This window comes from Triturus cristatus, chromosome 2_1 (assembly GCF_964204655.1).
Source record: "Triturus cristatus chromosome 2_1, aTriCri1.1, whole genome shotgun sequence".
NCBI classification, from domain to species: Eukaryota; Metazoa; Chordata; class Amphibia; order Caudata; family Salamandridae; genus Triturus; species Triturus cristatus.
The window spans coordinates 906,823,527-906,843,269 of record NC_140581.1 but is presented as its reverse complement, the minus strand read 5'-3'; the positions used below and the strand labels follow the sequence as shown (position 1 = coordinate 906,843,269).

General features: G+C 47.5%; 1 protein-coding gene across 1 annotated transcript in view; it reads right to left on the bottom strand.

The window, feature by feature from the left end:
- LOC146866082 (uncharacterized) overlaps positions 1-19,743 on the bottom strand; it is a 666,825-nt gene that overhangs the window by 580,817 nt on the left and 66,265 nt on the right. The window contains exons 4-5 of the mRNA XM_085633172.1: positions 9,472-9,554; positions 1,490-1,630 (exon numbers count right to left, since the gene is read on the bottom strand). Of these exons, the coding sequence (XP_085489298.1) occupies positions 1,490-1,630; positions 9,472-9,554 (224 nt within the window). The remainder of the gene's footprint in view (positions 1-1,489; positions 1,631-9,471; positions 9,555-19,743) is intronic.

Below are 19,743 nucleotides of genomic sequence, written 5' to 3'. Positions count from 1 at the left end.
ATGTTTGAGAATTAGGCAGTTGGGAAAAACCTTAGATAAGGAGCTTTATTATACAGTTTCACAAGGCCTGGGCTGAAGTGATGGCAGACATTAGAGATATTGAAAGGCACAATTTGAATGGAATTGCTCTACAAGCGTCAAACCGGTATTTTTTGTGGCTCAGAATCGCTAAGGTATTTCCAAGAATGACCAGGAATTTCTCCGCTGGAGATGCCAAGGGAGTAAAGTAACCTCAACATTCTAGCTGGTAAGTCTTCAATATCTGAGATCCCCCTCCAGGGTTGTCTAAAGGGACAACTGAAGACCTGAGAAGAAACGCTGGTATGGCGGATATCCATCCTCAAACACTTAAACAAAACATGTGCTGCAGACATCACCCGCATGGAAAAAAATCTGACCATGTCATCAGTGCATACACACTTTGGAGCCACTCTTTCCTATTTATTTATAATAAAAGGCTCTGAATGTATTCAGTTTTCTTTTCCAGACCATATTCCTATCAATCTATAAGTCAGGATTTGTTGACAGGGGCATAGCTTCAGGGGGGGTTGGGGTGTTCCACCCACTTAATACATTTATTTTTTGATGAATAGTTGGCTACAGGTGCTTCAGTCGGATTTTGCTAGATGTCAGTCGGATTTCACCAGGGATTTTTACATACACACAGACAAAAATGCACACACACTCTCTCTCACTCTTTGTTTTGAAAGTCCTCAAAATATTGGTTATTTTACAAAATATTGCATTTCCTCTCAGTACTCCTACCAATCTGTATTCCTCTCCCTTTCCATTGCCCCATAGGCCCTTTCATGCACCCTGCTTGTGGTATAATGTATTGAAACATTATATGCCAGCGTGATTGTCGGAAAATCTGAAGTTCACACCACCCCAAACATACTGGCCAAGCTATGCCCCTGTTTGTAGAGTGCGACTGCATCACCCGTGATGGTCTCGAGGCGCTGGTCCTAGAGCTTTGGAAACAAAGTGATAGGAACTCTGCTTGGTCTCCATGGAAACTACTGAAGTAATTACCTATAGCACGAATGATGTACTCAAGGCGATGTGCTATATAGAACATGCATATGCGAGCTCACTATAACATGGAAGGGAGATCTGGTGCACCAGCAACACAGAAAACGGCTGTAATAGCTCAAGCAAATATATGAACACATTGAATTGAATAGAATTAAACATAGCAATATGTTAACAGGGGATCAGGAACATTCCTAAAGGGAAAAAGGTGTTTTTGTAAGTAAAGCCTTTCATGGGTCTTGATCGACAACACTATGGCACACACAGGGACCAAGTACTAAAAAAAGAAGTGGGGGACTAACCTAGTCAGACAGTATGCAAGTAACATCGCAAGGCGTGACATGGCATGTGGCATCATCGGAATGAACATCACATTAAGTGGCATCACAGGTCATGACTTTACAGGAAGTGGCATCACGAAGTGACCTCGCATATACCCAACAAGATGGATACTCACATGTTTGCACAGAGGGCCTCTGGGCCGCTGTTGTGGTTTGGTTGTCTGTGGACTTAAATGTGCCAGTGCCAGGCTGGATAGCACTGCGAGGCCTTTGACTAGGAATGGCTTGTTTCAGTTTAGATTTAGTTGTGGGACCACCTGAAACAAGATGGAAACAGTGGTTAGGGACCATGTCTGATGCGAGAAGATTCTAAACATAACTAAGGAGTATGCAGTGTTTTAAATCGGATGCAGCTGAAAGTTGACTGTTGGACCTGGTCCTTCTAGCAGGGTTATCCCCAAACATATTGCCTTCCTCTTGTATTTTTTCTGGCCTGTTTCTTTTGGATGTTGAACTCTAGGTGCTTTACCACTGCTATTCAGTGCTAAAGTGCATGTGCTCTCTCCTTTAAACTTAGTATGATTGGCTTACACCCGTTTAGCATATTTAATTGACCTGTAAGTCCCTTAAGCAGTGGTATCCCATATCCTCAGGGCCTGTAAATTAAATGCTACTAATGGGTCTGCAGTGATGCTTGACTCCCCCACAGAAGTAGCCTTTCAAACCAGTCTCAGGCCTCTGCCACTGCAAGGCCTGCGTGCGCAGTTTACTGCCACATTGACTTTGCATTTAAAGTTAACTGCCCAGCCTGAAGCTCCCCTTTTTCTTCATATAGGTCACCCCAAAGGTATGACCTAGGTAGGTCTATGGGCAGGGTGCTATGTGGGTAAAAGGTAGGAAGTGTATCTTTATTGTGTGGCATGTCCTTGTAGTGACCAACAGCCTATTTTGTTTCTCACTGCTGTGAGGCCTGCTCCTCTCATAGGTTTGCATTGGGAATTCCCTGGTATGTTCTTCAGTGGTAATTTCTGAGCTGAAAGGAGTAGTGTTACCATGTGTGGCATGTTTGGAATCGTGGTGATAAATCCTGCTTATTGGTGAAGGTGGATTTTCTTTACTACTTTAGAAATGCCACTTTTGGGCATTTCTATGTGCTTATGACTCTCTGGGCCTCATTACGATGTTGGTCGGAGGACACTGTTTCTGTGTGAAAAAGTGACCGACCATAGGTCAGTGGTTCCGCACACCTCATTACCATGCGACAGTACATGGTGCGGTCACAAACTCCCATTTCTCTATGGGAGCTCATGCAGCAGGCGGAAACCGCTCACAGCGCAAGCTCCCATTGAGAAATGGGAGTTTGTGTAAATCCCTGCACCTTGTGGCACACAAGGTGCAGGGATTTTCAGGGGAACAAAACACGGGGCCACAAACGGAGGCTGCGGAGTGATAGGGGCCCTGCTAGTGGCCCCTAAAGTTGCTTTCCAACAGCCTTTCCATGTCAGAAAGGCAGACATGAAAAGGCTGTGAGAAACCAACATCATAATCCCGACTGTGAAAACGCAGTTCTTAAGGAATTATGAGTGGTTTCCGACTGGCTGATGGACTCCTTGAGCCCATCAGAACCGAATTGGATTTCCCGGCCGGTTGGACTCCAACCCCCGTCATTGAAATATGGCAGTCGGAGTTCAAACCACTGATGTAGGTCAGAAAGCCTCTGACCAGCAGTCGGAGGCTTTCCAACCAACATCAAAATATGGCCCTTTGTGCTTTGCAGCCTGACTCCAATCAACGTCTGGTGTAGACTGACAGGGGCTGTTTGTGCATTCCCTCTAGACAGTCCAACAAAGGGAGCTGAGGTGTGCCCTGCATATCCTGATGTCCCATTAATAAGCTGAAAGGTCTTCCTGAGCTATAGTGGTGGGATAAATTGTAACTGACACCTAAATAGGACTGTGCCTGTCCTCTCACAATGCTATCTCCACCCCCCTGTAGTGTGTCTAGAGCCAGGTCTAGGATTGAATGGGGGTAGTGTGCAATTCTAAATTTCTTCTGAAGTTACCGCCACATCAAAGACATTTTGAGGATAAGTAAAGGGGCTCTGACCCCATCATTTGAGACACTGCGTGGAACTCGTAACCAGAGGCTGCTGGCTCTACATATTGCACCAGAGGAACTACTGTGCTGTCAAGAAAACCACCACTTTCTTTGTTGTGCTGACCTGTTGGAAGGACTGCCTGTTTGTCTACAAGGATCCTGTATGCTGGCCTGCTGCTGCCTACAGTTGTGCTTGTGTGCCCCCATTGATCTCCCTGGGCTTAGTGGCCTGCCCTGTGTTTGTTAAAACCTAGCACATGGTGAGCGCTTTATTTTTCTGGTTCTGATCCCTCAAACTGAGCATGCTAGGTGCTTCAGACTTTGTGTCTGCTGTATCAGGACTCTTGATTTATGGGGGCTGGCGCTGTAGCACTGAAGAAGTGTCCGGACGCCAGCTGCTTAAACTAGTGCTACAGCACCGAATATTGTGCGATTGGTTCCGATCCTCTAAGATGTGCTCTGGAGGTTGGGCCAGCTGTGAGCATGGGCAAGGCCTTGGGGCAGTGATTGTGCAGTGCTCTGGTAACTGAGGAGCCCGCTGCTGCATTAAAGTCCAGCCCCGATCAAGGAGTCACTGGAAGCTGACAACAGCTACTCCACTTGCCACGAGGAAGGCACTGGTCAGGATCCGAGGTCACATGCGGACGCGGCAGGAGTAAAAATTGCTCGATTCGGACCTGCAGGGTCCCAGTGTGGCTGCCCAGCGCTCCTCACCTTGGGGGTTTTCCTTTTTGGGGTTCTAGTCAAACGCAGGTAACTTCCCTCTGTTCAGTTTACAAGCATGGGACCCAGTGAGGTCTTCCGCACTGGAATCAGGGGCAGGTGCCCTTTCCCGTGTGTTGGCATACCTTGTGGGCACTAGCTCTTCATTGAAGAGCATTCCGGGAAGAGCCCTCAACGGAGGCCCCCACTTCATTGAAAAACATTGAAAGTATCGTTAACCATGCAGTAGGTGTCCTGTAACCTACTTTTGGGGTCTTATTACCACATAACATATAATAGGGACGTAGGGTCACTGAATCTAGGTAATCTTCCGCGATGTGCTGATGATGGTAATTATACATGAAGTATTGGTAAAATTAGATGATCGTATTTTGGTGAGCCATGTATTTCTTGTAATCTCTGTTGTTTCCAAACCAAGACTCAGTACTTGCCCTACTGTGGTGATTTGTGTGGTTTTCTTTTTCAGTACATGCTGCATATCATGTTCATGGTGAGATGTTGGTTTATGCCTTGCATTGACAGGATAACAAGTAGCATAGAATGTGACTCAATCAAATGCACAGTAATTATGTTTTGGTGACAAGTGCAACTTAGGAACCTTTTTCTCATTGCACGCATTGTAATGTTATGACACTTACCTAATTGACAAAGTGATAATTGGTTTATGTAGTTTCAGTCTTAGTTTATATGCAATACAGATAGGTATTTTTATATACTATTGTGCGGTGTCTTTTTTGTGGTATATTTATTGCGTGACTGGTGTGTGTGTGTGTTGTGCAAATGCTTTACACATTGCCTCTGGGATAAGCCTGCTCGTGCCAAGCTACCAAGGGGGTGAGCAGGGGTTATCTGGGTTTGTAACTCCCTTACCCTGACTAGAGTGGTGGGTTCTCCCTGGCTTAGGTGCATACCCTAGCCAACCAGGAACCCCATTTCAAATAATGACAAATGGGCACTATTCTTACAAGGCCTGGTGCAGCGCACTTTTCAGGGCTGCTAACCCTTTAGTGAAACGGTACTTGTCAGATGCCATCTCTTTTTGTAGCTGGCGATATCACGCTCGATGTTTATTTTAACATACTTTTTGAGCATAACCTGTGCCCTGTACGAAATGCAATTTCAGATTCGAACGCACAGAACACTACAGCAATTTAAAAGCAAGAGAATACTACAAATAATGTAATGCCGGTTCATAGTTCAGCGCGGGAGTCATGAAATATGGGCCACGGTTGGAGGCATGGGAAATGGGTGATAGTTTGTCATATTTCCTGCTAGATGGAGGATTTAAACAATTCTGGTTTGTTGATTCTTTTATATACTTCATTGAGCGCGAGAGTTTTTCTTCTCTTATGTTTTCTGTTTATTGCACATCCTCTTCGTCTCTGCTCAGCCCTATCCTTTGTGGCATCCTTCCCTACTTCACCCTTTTTGAGTACGAGATTAATATTCCTTCCAGCCTCTGCTCACCGTTGGATCTTCATACACTTTGCCAGCAGTGCACCCAGATTTTCTTGCGTTGCGTCTTTGGCCTTCTAGTCTGTTTTCTTTGTCTTTTGTCCTCTATGTTTATTTTGGAAAGGTTTCCAATTGCCTCCTGATATTGATGATTCAGTGGCCACGTAAGTGTCTCGTTCTCTCTCCCAATCCCCAGCCCTCCATGTTTACTTTAATATGCTTTCCTTAGTCACCGAGGGCCACATTTATGAGACTGTCACGCAGTGCAGTGCAGCAGGGCAGCTTGCTGCTCTGCACTGCGTGACAGGGAAAGGGCAGGAATGTGCTGTATTTAAAAGAAATATGGTGAATTCCTGTCTTTCCCCCTGCGCTGGCGCTGTTTTGGCTGCCTAGCTCCAACGCAGGCCCCCTTGCACCATGGTACAAGGGAGCCTGCGTTGTAAGGTAGATTGTTTTAGTGCAAGAAGGGGCACCTTCCTGCATAAAAACAATCCCCTGTGGCATTTCTATCTTTCTATTTGTGCTGCAGAATGCACCCCACACAGAAAGAGGAAGAATCGAGGAGAAATAAAGATATTTCTCCTCGTTAAGCCTCACCTTGGAAGGTGTGGGTTTTTGGTTGCATTCCCAGGTCTACCACTTCTGGGAATGTGTCAAAATCAATGGATGTTGCATGGGAACACCCACGCACCACCCATGGAATGACTCCCTGGTGCAAAGTAAGGCAACACAATGATCTGCGCTGCGTTGCTTTACTCGAGATTTATGAAGCTACTCAGGGCCACGCAAGCCTTGCATGGCTTCATAAATCAAATTTTTGAGTTGTGTCGCTCTTGTACCATGTTGCGTGGTGCACAGGCGAAGCAACAAGACATGTAAATATGCCCCTACATTTGGATTTAGGGTAGGAAAGGCACCAGTGCTATAGAGTCAGATTACAAATCACATATTTTTAATGAGATCTCAGGGTATTTTTGCATTGTGAACTTGGCATAGCATTTGAGCTCCGCTTTCTTTCTTTTTGGACGTGCAACCCGCCTGCTTCTCCAAACTTGACCTCTGACTCCTCCCTCTCGCTGCTCACTGCTTATTCCAGGGACATCTGTTTACCACCAACTTGGTGGGGTCAGACCCTGCAGTACTTCAGCTGGGCGATGCTGGCGTGTACCAAGGCACCCATCTAAAAAAATAATGCAGAATTACCCTCAGGCAGCTCCTCCAGTGCACCTAGATACTGACCTGCATCAACCCTGCCCTGTGCCCTTGTCATTGTAGACCAGGGGCCAACACACAGCTCTGCTAGTGCACCGTGGGCTTGACCTGCATAACCACGCTCGGCTTATGCCCCTCCACGCTGACCTGCAGCACTTCCGCTTTTGCATTATAGAAGCCCACAAACAACTCTGCCAATCATCAGGCGCCTGACCTAAGTCCTCTCTGACATTCTAGTACTGAGACTCACCCTCTGTGTGCACCTCGTCACTGACCTGCAGCAGTTTGAATACTCCATCACTGAAACCCACCGCGTCTAGACAATGCACGTCAAACTTGATGTGGAAATACCTTCTGGTGCTGAGACCCACACACAACTCCTCTAAAGCTGGTGTGGTTTTTCCAATGGACTTTAAACATCAGGTGCAGTGACTGCTTTTCCAGACTCAGACAAGGCTTCTCTTTCAGTGCACCTCGGTGAACCCAGAGCACGCCAAGGTCCAGCACATCAAAACTACCAAACCCAACACACCACACTGAACTGTTGACTGCCTAAGCCAGAAAGAAGGTATTCCTCATTACTAAAACAATTCAGCGGCAATCATGGATGAATCGCTGTATCATTTGCTCTTTTCATGGACTAATCAATGTCCTAAACAGCCCTATGGAAAAATCACTTGCAATGACAACTGCAATCTATAAGGACACCCCCTGCAAGTACACAGGGCAATGGCAAGGAACCATATATTGATCAGCTGCTCATGCCATATCTGGGTACATCCCTTGGCACAGAAAGAAAAATACACAGGAAATTCTTTTTAATAAAAGCCTCTGTTTGCATGATTGGATCCTACACACCGCCCGCAGAAAACAAGGAGTTAAGACAAAGAACAGCCTAAGGTTTGTGCTTGGCATCAAACGGTGGTAATTTGGGTGTGCCCAACAACCACTGCCCAAAGCACACTTGCAAATATTTCTACACTATGCATGGAAACACCTTGTAAGCTGTGCAATTATGTACATAGAAAGGTTTTTCTGGAACTCTTGTAGCTTAAGAGTTGGCTGATAAGTGCACTTAAACCATCAACAGTTCATATTAACCCCACCCACCCACGCCTTACTCTATGGTACAGCGAACGCCGTTTCTTATCAGTAGCAAGTAAAGCAAGTGTGGTAAAGCAGTGTTTTGCACACCGTGGAAGGATTATAGCCTCAACGCTCCTCTTGAGATAAGTGCAAAACTTGAGTCACGTGATCTGTGAATATCAAGTCAATTGTCTTCTTGCTCGAGGAACTCATATGACCCCACACTTGAGGGGACTTCACTGGCTCCCCATCAAAAAGAGGATTATTTTTAAGACACTGGTCCTGGACTATAAAGTCCTTCATAAGAAGCAAGCTGTATCCAGAGGAGTAGGATATGTGCGTATGCCCCCTCCAGGGTTTTGTGATCATCACACAGCCATTTAGCCAGCCTTCCTAAAAGGTGCAGGGCCAGAATTGGTAGATCTTTTTCTTTTCTTGGTTCGAAGGCCTGGAATAAACTCCCTCGGGAACTACATGCCATCTCAGAGCTTCCTGTTTTCAGGAAGTTTCTAAAAACCTGTTTTTCCAACAAATCAAAAAAGACTATCATTTTCTGCTGGTAGGATTCCCTATCTTCTTCGCCGGGACACTCTCTGGAGTATGCGCGCGCTCTATAAATGCCTTTTTACTTGGCTTCACTTCACTATGTAATGTGAAGTGGTCTTCCTCTTTTCAAAGGGCTTTTTGCAGGTAATGCATTTGCACTGTGAGGGGGGAGCAGAACTTTGATGCATGGTCGAAAAATCACCACCTCCATGTTGCAGCGGATAACTGATAAGGTACCTCTGCCCGGTGCATGCCTGTAGGTTAAGATGCACTCTATAGTGATTTGAAATCTCTGGAGCGTTAATGGCTGACGCCATTTTAAATGTTCTCCATCCATAATCCTTTCTGGGTACATTGATTGCATTCCCCATTCCATGGATGGCACCATTTTAAAGTATTTATTGGTAACTACCATTTCAACCTTGGGATTGGAGTGCCGTAGCCGCAGGGCAACTGGAATTAGGCAACAGTGAAGGACCAAACTATTAAACAGGAATGGCAAAATTATATAGCAAAAAAAGGTAAATTACATGGCATAATGTGGCACCAACTGTAGCAGTAGTATTTCATTATTTCATCATTTAACACCTTATAATACTGTCTGGGCAAAGATGCACCTCATTAGCACCAGTTTAACAACTAAATACAGCCATCAACCAGATAACTTTTACAAAGGATCAGGTGCCGGCCGCAACTATGTGTGGCACTTTTTGATCCTTTCGAGTAAGAAACACATTTGGGTGGTGGGGGGGATTCTGCAAATTATGTACCAAGTGGGAGATTATGTGACAAATGCGCCCAATCCATAATTGTGCGGAAAACACTACAGCCGCATTATTCCATAATTCCAGTGGCCCTGGAGATGCAGTTTGCACTGGTGTTTACAGCAATATTTTAACTTTTGAGGAAGCTACCCTAAGAGAACCACATACATGCCTTGGAATATTTTACGTACAATTCTCAGAGGCCATCTCTCGTCATATTATCAAGCCAACATTTCAGCGTTTTATCTGATGGCTGTCGTTGGTTTATCACGTACCTGGCAGTGGATGGCTCTGGGATACATCCTTCGCTCGCCTCTTCTCTGCTTCAGCTGAAAAAGGCCGCTGCAGGACCTGTGATCTGTAATATGCAAATGGGAAAGGTTGGTAGCATTATTTCCTTTTACCTCCAGTTGTATGATTTGGCATTAAAACACAATAAAGCAGCTGTGTACTGTAAACTTCCCAGATAACCATAATCAGTGGCAGGCATTAGCACAACGTGCTCTATCATCGGATTGTATGAAAGTCATATCAGGAAGGGCAGAACTGACTGGCCTTTGAGTCTGGGTATGGGATTTCATTTATGGAGAGATGCTCTTGTGTGGTAAAAAGATGATGGACAGCTCTCTTCGTTATCCCTTCTGACGCCTGGGGGCGGTGCTGACTCATTGCAGACCCATGTCTGGAATTATATTTTTTAATTAAAAAGCAAGGTGTGCTGTTGTTCTGGCTTCATCGCTGGATCAACACAAATAATGTTATCACCCTTGCTGATCACCCTTGAGTATTTTAGGGGGCTCTACCCAGCAGGATTTACGTTTTTGATAGCTGATTGCCTACTGCTGCATACTGCTCGTATGTGGAGCTCTTTACATAGCTGTCCTTAAGTGCTCTGCAAGCCTCGTAAGTGCTTCTGGGAGATAGTTCTCCTCTAAGCCTCGCAAGTGCTTCTGTGCGATAGTTCTCTTCACAGTTGACAGGCTGTTCTCACGATATTTACACTTCAGTCGCATCTCTTCCTCCTACAGTCAACATTTGTTGTCATGCTCTTCAGGCAAATGTCACAAAGAAGATAGTTACCCCGGGACACATGTGGCTTCACCTGGCGAATCCCTCACACCAGACCTCACACCAGACCTTTCATTCTCTAAATCCAAGTATCTGCTGATTGGGCAGACCTGGGAGACAGAGCAGAGGGGGTTCAGTGAGAATAGGTAGGGCAAGGCAGGTCCTCCTTGTATCCACCCACGGACTCCCCCGCAAAACCAACCACTGTAAGCATGCATCTTCTGCACTAATATCCGTAAATTTGCAGATTGTAAACCGCAGTGCCCTGTAGTACAGATGTAATAAATCATCTGTAATTCACCAATGTAACTGCATTCTCAAAAACCTGTAGTCATAAACTGGCACCTGTGCAACCACCTGTTGTGGCATTGCGATGCATCAGGAGCGGCCCATGCACGTAAGAGCGGTAGGGCAGGGTTGGGGGGGGTAGTCGACAGATACGATGAGGGAAAATATTTATTTAAGTTTTTCTCCGTTGTCGCCTGTTGAGGCCCTCCCCACCCCGCCCTACTGCTGTTTCCTGCAAGGGCAGCTCCTGAGGAGCATACTGCCATATTCTCAGGAAAGCTCCTGCTGACCCATGTGACATGTTTTAAGTTTACTTTCAACAGCATTGAGCAAACTTTCCTAACTGAAGAAACATTAAGGAAGCCACCTTATTATCTTGCCTTTCCTTAGGACTAATAAGGAGAAATGGTGAAGCCAACTCGCTTTCAACCTACGTTCAAAAAGTGTATTATTATTCAGACAGAATTCATAATGCTAAATGTGCAAATAAAGTATTCTATAATATTCTCACCGAATTTCATAAAACCTAAATGCACAGATGGAACTCATCCCATTACTCAAGAATGAACGGACAAACTAGCAGATCATTACACCACCAAAGCAGACACATTGGAAAAAACACTAGCACCAACCCATTTCCAAAAATCCCCTCCAAGAGTAGGCTAACTTACCCTCTGCATTCCTTCAAATAAATATCACTAAGTGAATTTATGGATCTGGTCAAAGCAAGCAGACCAACCAGCTGCCCTCCTGACCCTTGCCCACCACAAATCTTCAAGAACATACGTTTAACTCCCTTTGCTGCCACACCAGTAAGAAGAATCATCAATATTTTTTTAACTGTGGGAATCTTTCCAGAAGACCAAAAAAAAAGGCATATATACGCCCATTATTAAAGAAAACTAACCTGGACCCGCATGACCCAGATAACTACAGACCGATTACAAATGGACCTTTCCTGGGCAAACTTTTAGAAAGAGCAGCATTCACCCAGATATCACAATTCATTGAATATAACTCCATACTTTCAGAATACCAAACAGGGGGGCATATTATCAAGCACTGCATTAAAATTATCGCCGCAGAGAATTCCCATTGAAGCCCATGTTGACACAAGAACATGGGCTTCTATGGGAATTCTCCAGGGCATATTATCAAGCCCATTATCGCCACTTTAGCAGCAGTTTTCTGCTGCTAAAACGGCGATAATTTTAACGCAGTTTCTTGATAATATGCCCCAAGATTCTGCCCAGGAAGAAGCACAGAATCCGCCCTCATCACTATCTAGGATAACCTTAAAAATGCAGTAGACCGGAATGGGGTTGCTGCACTACATTTCTTGGATCTCTCAGCTACCTTGGACTCAGTTGACCATGACTTTCTAATACAAAGACTCTATGAAGATTGCATAGAGGGGACTGCTTGAAACTGGATCACATCCTACCTTCAAAACAGAACAAATGTCGTCCATTCTCCCCCTTCCTCATCCAAACTGTACTTCACAAAAGCAGGGGTCCCTCAAGGCTCTATCATCTCACCCATGCTTTTCAACATTTAGATGAAGCCATTATAGGTAACAATCAATTAATTTCAGCTCACATGATATACCTATGCAAATGACACCCAAATACTACTTAAATGGGGGGAGCCCCCAAAGACATTGAAAACTCAAAAATCTTCAGATGCCTCAGAGCCATTATTCTGTGGATAATTTGGAGCCATCTCAAATGTGAAAAATTATTAACTAGCCTGTGCCTCAGGGGCGTGGCTTGCTAGCATGGCCGCTTAGATGTGCTCTAACAAAGCTCCGTGCGGCAGCCTTTGCTGAACCAACATCCTGAGATATCCTGTTCCCTAGCGACTGAGAGAGATGTCTCCTGGGTACTCCGGGACCACCGCCCACGTCACGGAACAGACCAGAGGTTCGGCGCTCCGAAAATTGTCTCGGAGTCTCGGAGCTTGGAGTCCCGAGTGATCCGAGGAGCGGCCACCATCTTGAAGACGGAAAGACGGGATCCGACGGAGCAGTCCGGCCTGCTGATTTGTGGAGCCTGTTGGTCGGGAGAGGCGCGCAAGGCGGTCCTGGAGAGTGGTGGAGTGACGCCGAATACCACTGCAGGACGACCCTCATCTGCCGGGGGAGGACAGTTACTCTGGGGGCCAAGCGCCAATTGTTTCCTGCCTAAGTGGTTTGTGTCCCCTGTGAGGGTTAGGCGGCCCCCCCGGCAGCAGAAAAATGACGAATATATGCCCACGTGTTTCCCTCGGGCCTGCGGAGTGTCTACTAATTGAAGGTGAGTATAGCTGGGGGGGGGGGCCAGACTCCGAAGATCGATCTATGGGCCCATGGGCTGTCTGGGGTGGCGGCATCCCTTCCCCGCCGGTGCGTGCCTCGGGCGACGATACAAGCCCTTGTCGGTCGGGACATGGTCCACAAGAAGCTGGGCGACCAAGAGTGTAGTGGCCATCAGGCTGCATGAGCATGGACAGGCCATGAGACACTCATGAGCAGCGTATCTATGGTGCGAGACGGCGACCCAGTGCCCTGGCCGCCCTGTGATACCGTATGGCATTGGAGAGAGTCTCATTATGCGAAAAGAGCTGAAGGCTCTCGGACGGCGAGTTAGCTCAGCAGACTGAGAAGCGACGGATATTCTGAGGCCGGAGGGGGCCTGATGCACCGAGTTGTGGGGGAGAGTCTGCAGCTGGTGAGAGTCCTTGGGCCACCTTTGAACTCACATGGATATTAGGGCCGGAAGGTGAGTACTTGGTGGACAGTGACATGGTCCGGGAGGGTGGCATAAGATACAGCTTGAGCACCTAGTCAGCCACTATGGGGAAGGATAAAACGGCAAAATCCCAATCCAATAAAATATCACACTATGCCCAGCCCATACCCCACGGCCCAGGGAACAGAAATGAGGATGGACCAGCGGAACAGGGCGCACTTGCGGGGGCTGGCGAGGATTCTCCAACACTGGTGAACGTTATTAGAGCCGTGCAGTCAACCAGAGATGACATGATCCGGAAGATCGATGCTGTGGCTATCTGTTGAGGTTTGAACTTAGGAAAGTCTCGGAAAGGGTGATGGTTATGGAAAAGGACACAGAGGTCCTAAAGGAGGAGGTCAAGGGCCTTACCACTACGATGGTAGAGCTGAAACGCCAAGTGAAAAGGCCTGAAGACCGGGCTGAAGATTTGGAAGGTCGGTCCCGAAGGGGGAATCTAAGATTCGTGGGGTTCCCCAAGAAGGTGGAGGGCCCTGCGGCAGACCTGTTCTTGGAGGATTGGCTTACTCACGAAAAGGCTCCAAAGCAGCTGTCAAAATTCTTCAGTAGTGAGCAGGCTTATAGGGCGCTGTGGCACCCCTAGGTCCGGAGCACCCCCGTGCCAAAATTGCAAAACTATTTAACTTCAAAGATAGAGACCTCTTGCTTAAGCTCTCTCGCAGTGGACGGCGGTTCTTCTAGGAGGGACATTCCACAGCCATCTACCTGGACTACACCCAAAGAGTACAGGAACAGAGAAAGACATTCATTGCTATCAAACAAAGGCTCAGGGACCTTATGTTCCCAGCGAAACTATGAGTGGAGAGTGAAGGCAGGGCCCTGTTTTTCTTCTCAGCGGAGGAGGCAAGAGACTGGTTGGATGCCAGGGTCCCGGAGGGTAGGTGCTTGGTCCCCTCTATGAGTTCAGCAGGGACGCATATCTGGCAGTCTCCCTTGAAGGGCCGTAGACAGCCTACACGACAGGCACCAAAAAGTAGAGTGATGAGCTTGGGCCGAATCACCGTCCTCCAAGATGGTACACTGCAGACATCAGATTCAGAGGATGTTATGGATTCGATGGAGACTACACCAGACCTTGAGCATGGAGCAGAGGGCGCAGATAGTAGCAGTGACTGAATCCTATGAGTCATGCAGCAACTGATGAACTGCACAGATAATTCTACGGGGAGCTTCGAACTCCTGGGGGTCTTGGAAGGACTGGTTGGCAGTAGTTATGGGAGTGCTCTCGGGGAGGTGGGCATTCTGAGGCTCGGGGTGGCCTATTGACCCCTGGGTTGGTATGTTAAGTCTCACTTTATTTCATTCTGAATGGGGTACGGGTTGGGGGTCATGTTGTTTCACTTAATACATTAGGGACATGGGCTGCCGCCGGAGTAGCGATGTCCCCTACAGAGACAGGGTCTAACGGGGTAGCTTGAGAGGAATCTCGCGCCCCGGTATCTAAATTTCTTGCACATCACTTGGTTGCTATTTGAAGGGGGGGGAGGTATGGGGCGGTATGTATGGTTGGTTATATGGGAATGTATACTCAAACTTATACTGCTGCCCAAGGGAGGGGGTAGGGTTCATGAACGTTCAGTTTGTGGGAGTTTATATGTTTGTTGGGGAACCTATGGAGTCACATGGAGAGTACATCTCAACGTATGGACAATAGTGGGGAAGGGAGGAACATCTAAGGCAGGGGAGAGGACATCTCCTTTATCACTACATTGCCATGACATCACAGACATTGAAGTTTCTTAACTGGAATGTACATGGGATAGCCGGTCTGGACAAGCGCCGTAGAGTGCACGCTTTCCTGAAGAGATATGGAATAGAAATTGCAGGGTTGCAGGAGACACACATTTGGGGGAACACTATCAAAAGCCTTCGTAAACGTTGGAGGGGACAAATCTACGCTACATCCTACTCTGGGGGGCATTGGTGTGGGTGGCCCCGGGGGTCTCGTTCCAACACCTTCAACATGTTCTCGATCCCGAAGGGAGGTATGTCATCCTGTTTGAATGATGGAAAGGGAGTGAGCTGTGTATTATTAATTTCTATGCGCCCACCCTGGATTGCTCTGAGTTCTATCCAGCAGTTCTGAAAACAGCAACACCTTATATGGGTGCTGAAATCCTTCTCTTTGGAGATTTTAATTGTATCTTTGATGGGGCGTTGGATCGGGAGCCCCCCAGAGAAAACACTAAGCCCCGTATGATGAGGTCCCTCATGGGTATTCTACAGGGCATGCAGTTACGCGATGAGTGGAGAGTGAGAAACCCTAGCAAGAGGGAGTTGTCTTGTTTTACTCCTGCAGCGAACACCTTTTTGTGGATTGATCACTTTTGCCTTACTCCAGGTCTCTCAGCTACGACACAGGCCATCTCTTATTTGCTGAGGTACGTATCTGACCATGCGCCTTTGTTGCTGACACTGTCCTCTGGACCGGAGCGACTACCCATTCCACTATGGCAGTTTCGGGCTGAGGCCCTTGCGGACCCTGTGCACGTACAGACTGTAACAGAGGCTCTCCAACATTACTTCGGGGAGAATTGGGGGTCCACTGCCACTAGATTTACGGAGTAGGAGACTATGAAGGTTGTTATCAGGGGGTTTGTATGCAGACCACTTATGGAGTCCACCAACAGCTTAGTGCAGATATCGATTCCCTAGAAAAACGCTTATGAACCCTAGAGACCGCACTATATCAGAACCCCACTGATAGAACTGCATGGACGCAGGTGCAGGGAGAGTTACTGGAGGCCTGGCTGCGTTTGGAGAAACACAAATACACAACTTATAGGTAGAGGCTTAACATGGAGGGCGATAGATCAGGAGCGGTATTAGCTCGACTTATCAGGACAGAGATGGAGCACAACCAGTGTTACAGTTTTGTGATAGTTTTGGGAACGTGATGCACACACATGACGAGATTATTAAAGAATTTGCGACCCACCTGTGCCAGACTTGCTCGACTATTGCTCAGACTAGCCCTATCACACTTCAGGATTCCTTTAAAGATATAAAACTTCCCACTCTTGGGGAGGATGAGGCGGAGGCCCTTGGGGCACCAATTACTAGGGAATAAATACTAACCTCCATCAAGCAGCCGACCAAAGCCCGGGAAATGTCCCGGGAACGACGGCCTTCTGGATGAATTTTATAGGACGTTTGCCCCGCAGCTGCTAGATCACCTCCTTGAGGTATACACTGAAGCTCTAGCAAGGGGGACACTTCCCAATACTTGGACGGAGGCGTTGGTCTCCATGTTTCTTAAACCGGACAGGGATCCCCTTTTTCCGAGTACCTATAGGCCCATCTCTCTCCTGAATATAGACAAGAAAATATTAATTGGAGTATTAGCGCCACATCTATTGCCATACATGACCCAACTGGTCCACCCAGATCAGTCTGGGTTTATCCCAGGGCAGAATACTACACATAACTTGCACAGACTCGCACATGTATGACATGCGCCGGAGCTTGAGCAATCGGAGTGGGCTCTCTGTCTACTGGATATAAGGTAGTGAAGTACTGGGTATTTTAGACCCAGCGGTGCAGGGGCACACACCCTATGACTTCTGGGTTCACCCTGTTCCAGACCTACAGAAACACAGAGTCTTCTGGGTGAAGTCAAAGATTCGTTTATTGGCTGCAGACCAATGACAGGTATCCTAGAAGTACAACAGCGTGTATGTTCTCAGGAGACTGCTGAAAATCATGGAAACGGACTTCACTTTAAATAGGCCTTTTCTGGCCTCAAGCATACATTCCTAGGTTTTATGATACGGCCATATAGGAGTGTACATTACAAAGAAAAGGCAGAGTCATGATGACCATCCCACATTCCAGTTCGGCCAGCCCACAATGATTTACACAGTAAGGTTCAGATCCCACATCAGATGTAAACAGACCCCCCAATAAACATGAGCATCTCCTGTTTTGGGAAACAAGTCATAAAGCAGGAACAAGCAGGTGTGGAAGAGATTAGCCGGGGGATTGTGTAGCATGAAAGGGTTTTATGACGGGTCAAGCCCTGATGCTAATCACAGGTGGACGGAGGAAGGGGAGCTCGTGAGACCGGTTTGACCTGGGGCAGCAGAGCCAGCTGCCCAGGTCACAGAGAAGTCAGAGGAGAAGCCCATGTACTGTGAGGCCCGTATTTACTCCATTATAGCCTATGTGAGGGCAATGACAAGATGGCCACTGCTTCCAAAATGGAACCCGCGTAGTGAAGCAGAATAACGTGTACACAGTGCATTCATAGCTAAAACGATATATAAAGCACTCGTACATGCCGCATTTACCATTTGCGGTTTGCTAATACCAAGATAGACAGGGGTAGGGCCCTGTCCCCTACGCGGTCCCGAATATTAAAGTACGACAGACCCTCCTTTTGCCCTTACATAGGCAATCACTATACTCATCTTAATCCGAGTCCAGGTCAATGTTCACAAAGTCATGGAGATGTTGCTGTAGCATCATCCTATTACTTAGTTCGTCCCTCGATACGGGTTTCCTTACACATAAGGTAGCACAGAGGCCACATATCGCAGGAGCACACTGTATGCACAGACAGAACAGGAAAAGAATGGCTAAGATCATTCCAATGACCATCAGAACTTTCCAACCCCAGGCAGATATCACTTCCCAGAACCACCCCACCAGTGACCAATTTCCCTTATCCACGTGTATGGATTCAGATATTTTATGGAGTTTGGAGATGGCTTGATACACTGTTGGAGCATTATCTGGTATGAAAATGCAGCAACTGGATTGGATGACCTTGCATACCCCACCGCGGTCTGCTAGAATAACATCTAGAACCATGCGGTTCTGCAAAGTCATAAGGCGATCCGCTTGGAGCTCAGCTGTCAGATTACTAAGCGGTACAAAAGGGGGTGGTGATGGACGGAGCATCAGAACCAATCAAACACTCACACCCAGTCAACAGATCTGGGTTTGATCCATCACCGTTCTTTAGCCCACTCTGCCACCCCAGTTCAGACATGGCCATATGCAAATCAGTCTGACCCTGTGCCTCATGGGAACAGTCCAGCCCGAACTGCCAAGCCATGCCTTCCCTGGACCAGAAACAAGCTTCCTAGGACCGGTTTCTGGCATTTCAGCCGTCTTCAGCCAGGCTTGCTTGAATCCAGTGGCAAAGTGAGCAAGGGACTCACGTCTGAGCATACCCTGCCAACTTATGGCGAACAAAGCGGTACAAAAGGGGGTGGTGATGGACGGAGCATCAGAACCAATCAAACACTCACACCCAGTCAACAGATCTGGGTTTGATCCATCACCGTTCTTTAGCCCACTCTGCCACCCCAGTTCAGACATGGCCATATGCAAATCAGTCTGACCCTGTGCCTCATGGGAACAGTCCAGCCCGAACTGCCAAGCCATGCCTTCCCTGGACCAGAAACAAGCTTCCTAGGACCGGTTTCTGGCATTTCAGCCGTCTTCAGCCAGGCTTGCTTGAATCCAGTGGCAAAGTGAGCAAGGGACTCACGTCTGAGCATACCCTGCCAACTTATGGCGAACAAAGCGGTACAAAAGGGGGTGGTGATGGACGGAGCATCAGAACCAATCAAACACTCACACCCAGTCAACAGATCTGGGTTTGATCCATCACCGTTCTTTAGCCCACTCTGCCACCCCAGTTCAGACATGGCCATATGCAAATCAGTCTGACCCTGTGCCTCATGGGAACAGTCCAGCCCGAACTGCCAAGCCATGCCTTCCCTGGACCAGAAACAAGCTTCCTAGGACCGGTTTCTGGCATTTCAGCCGTCTTCAGCCAGGCTTGCTTGAATCCAGTGGCAAAGTGAGCAAGGGACTCACGTCTGAGCATACCCTGCCAACTTATGGCGAACAAAGCGGTACAAAAGGGGGTGGTGATGGACGGAGCATCAGAACCAATCAAACACTCACACCCAGTCAACAGATCTGGGTTTGATCCATCACCGTTCTTTAGCCCACTCTGCCACCCCAGTTCAGACATGGCCATATGCAAATCAGTCTGACCCTGTGCCTCATGGGAACAGTCCAGCCCGAACTGCCAAGCCATGCCTTCCCTGGACCAGAAACAAGCTTCCTAGGACCGGTTTCTGGCATTTCAGCCGTCTTCAGCCAGGCTTGCTTGAATCCAGTGGCAAAGTGAGCAAGGGACTCACGTCTGAGCATACCCTGCCAACAAATGCCAGAAACCGGTCCTAGGAAGCTTGTTTCCGGTCCAGGGAAGGCATGGCTTGGCAGTTCGGGCTGGACTGTTCCCATGAGGCACAGGGTCAGACTGATTTGCATATGGCCATGTCTGAACTGGGGTGGCAGAGTGGGCTAAAGAACGGTGATGGATCAAACCCAGATCTGTGGACTGGGTGTGAGTGTTTGATTGGTTCTGATGCTCCGTCCATC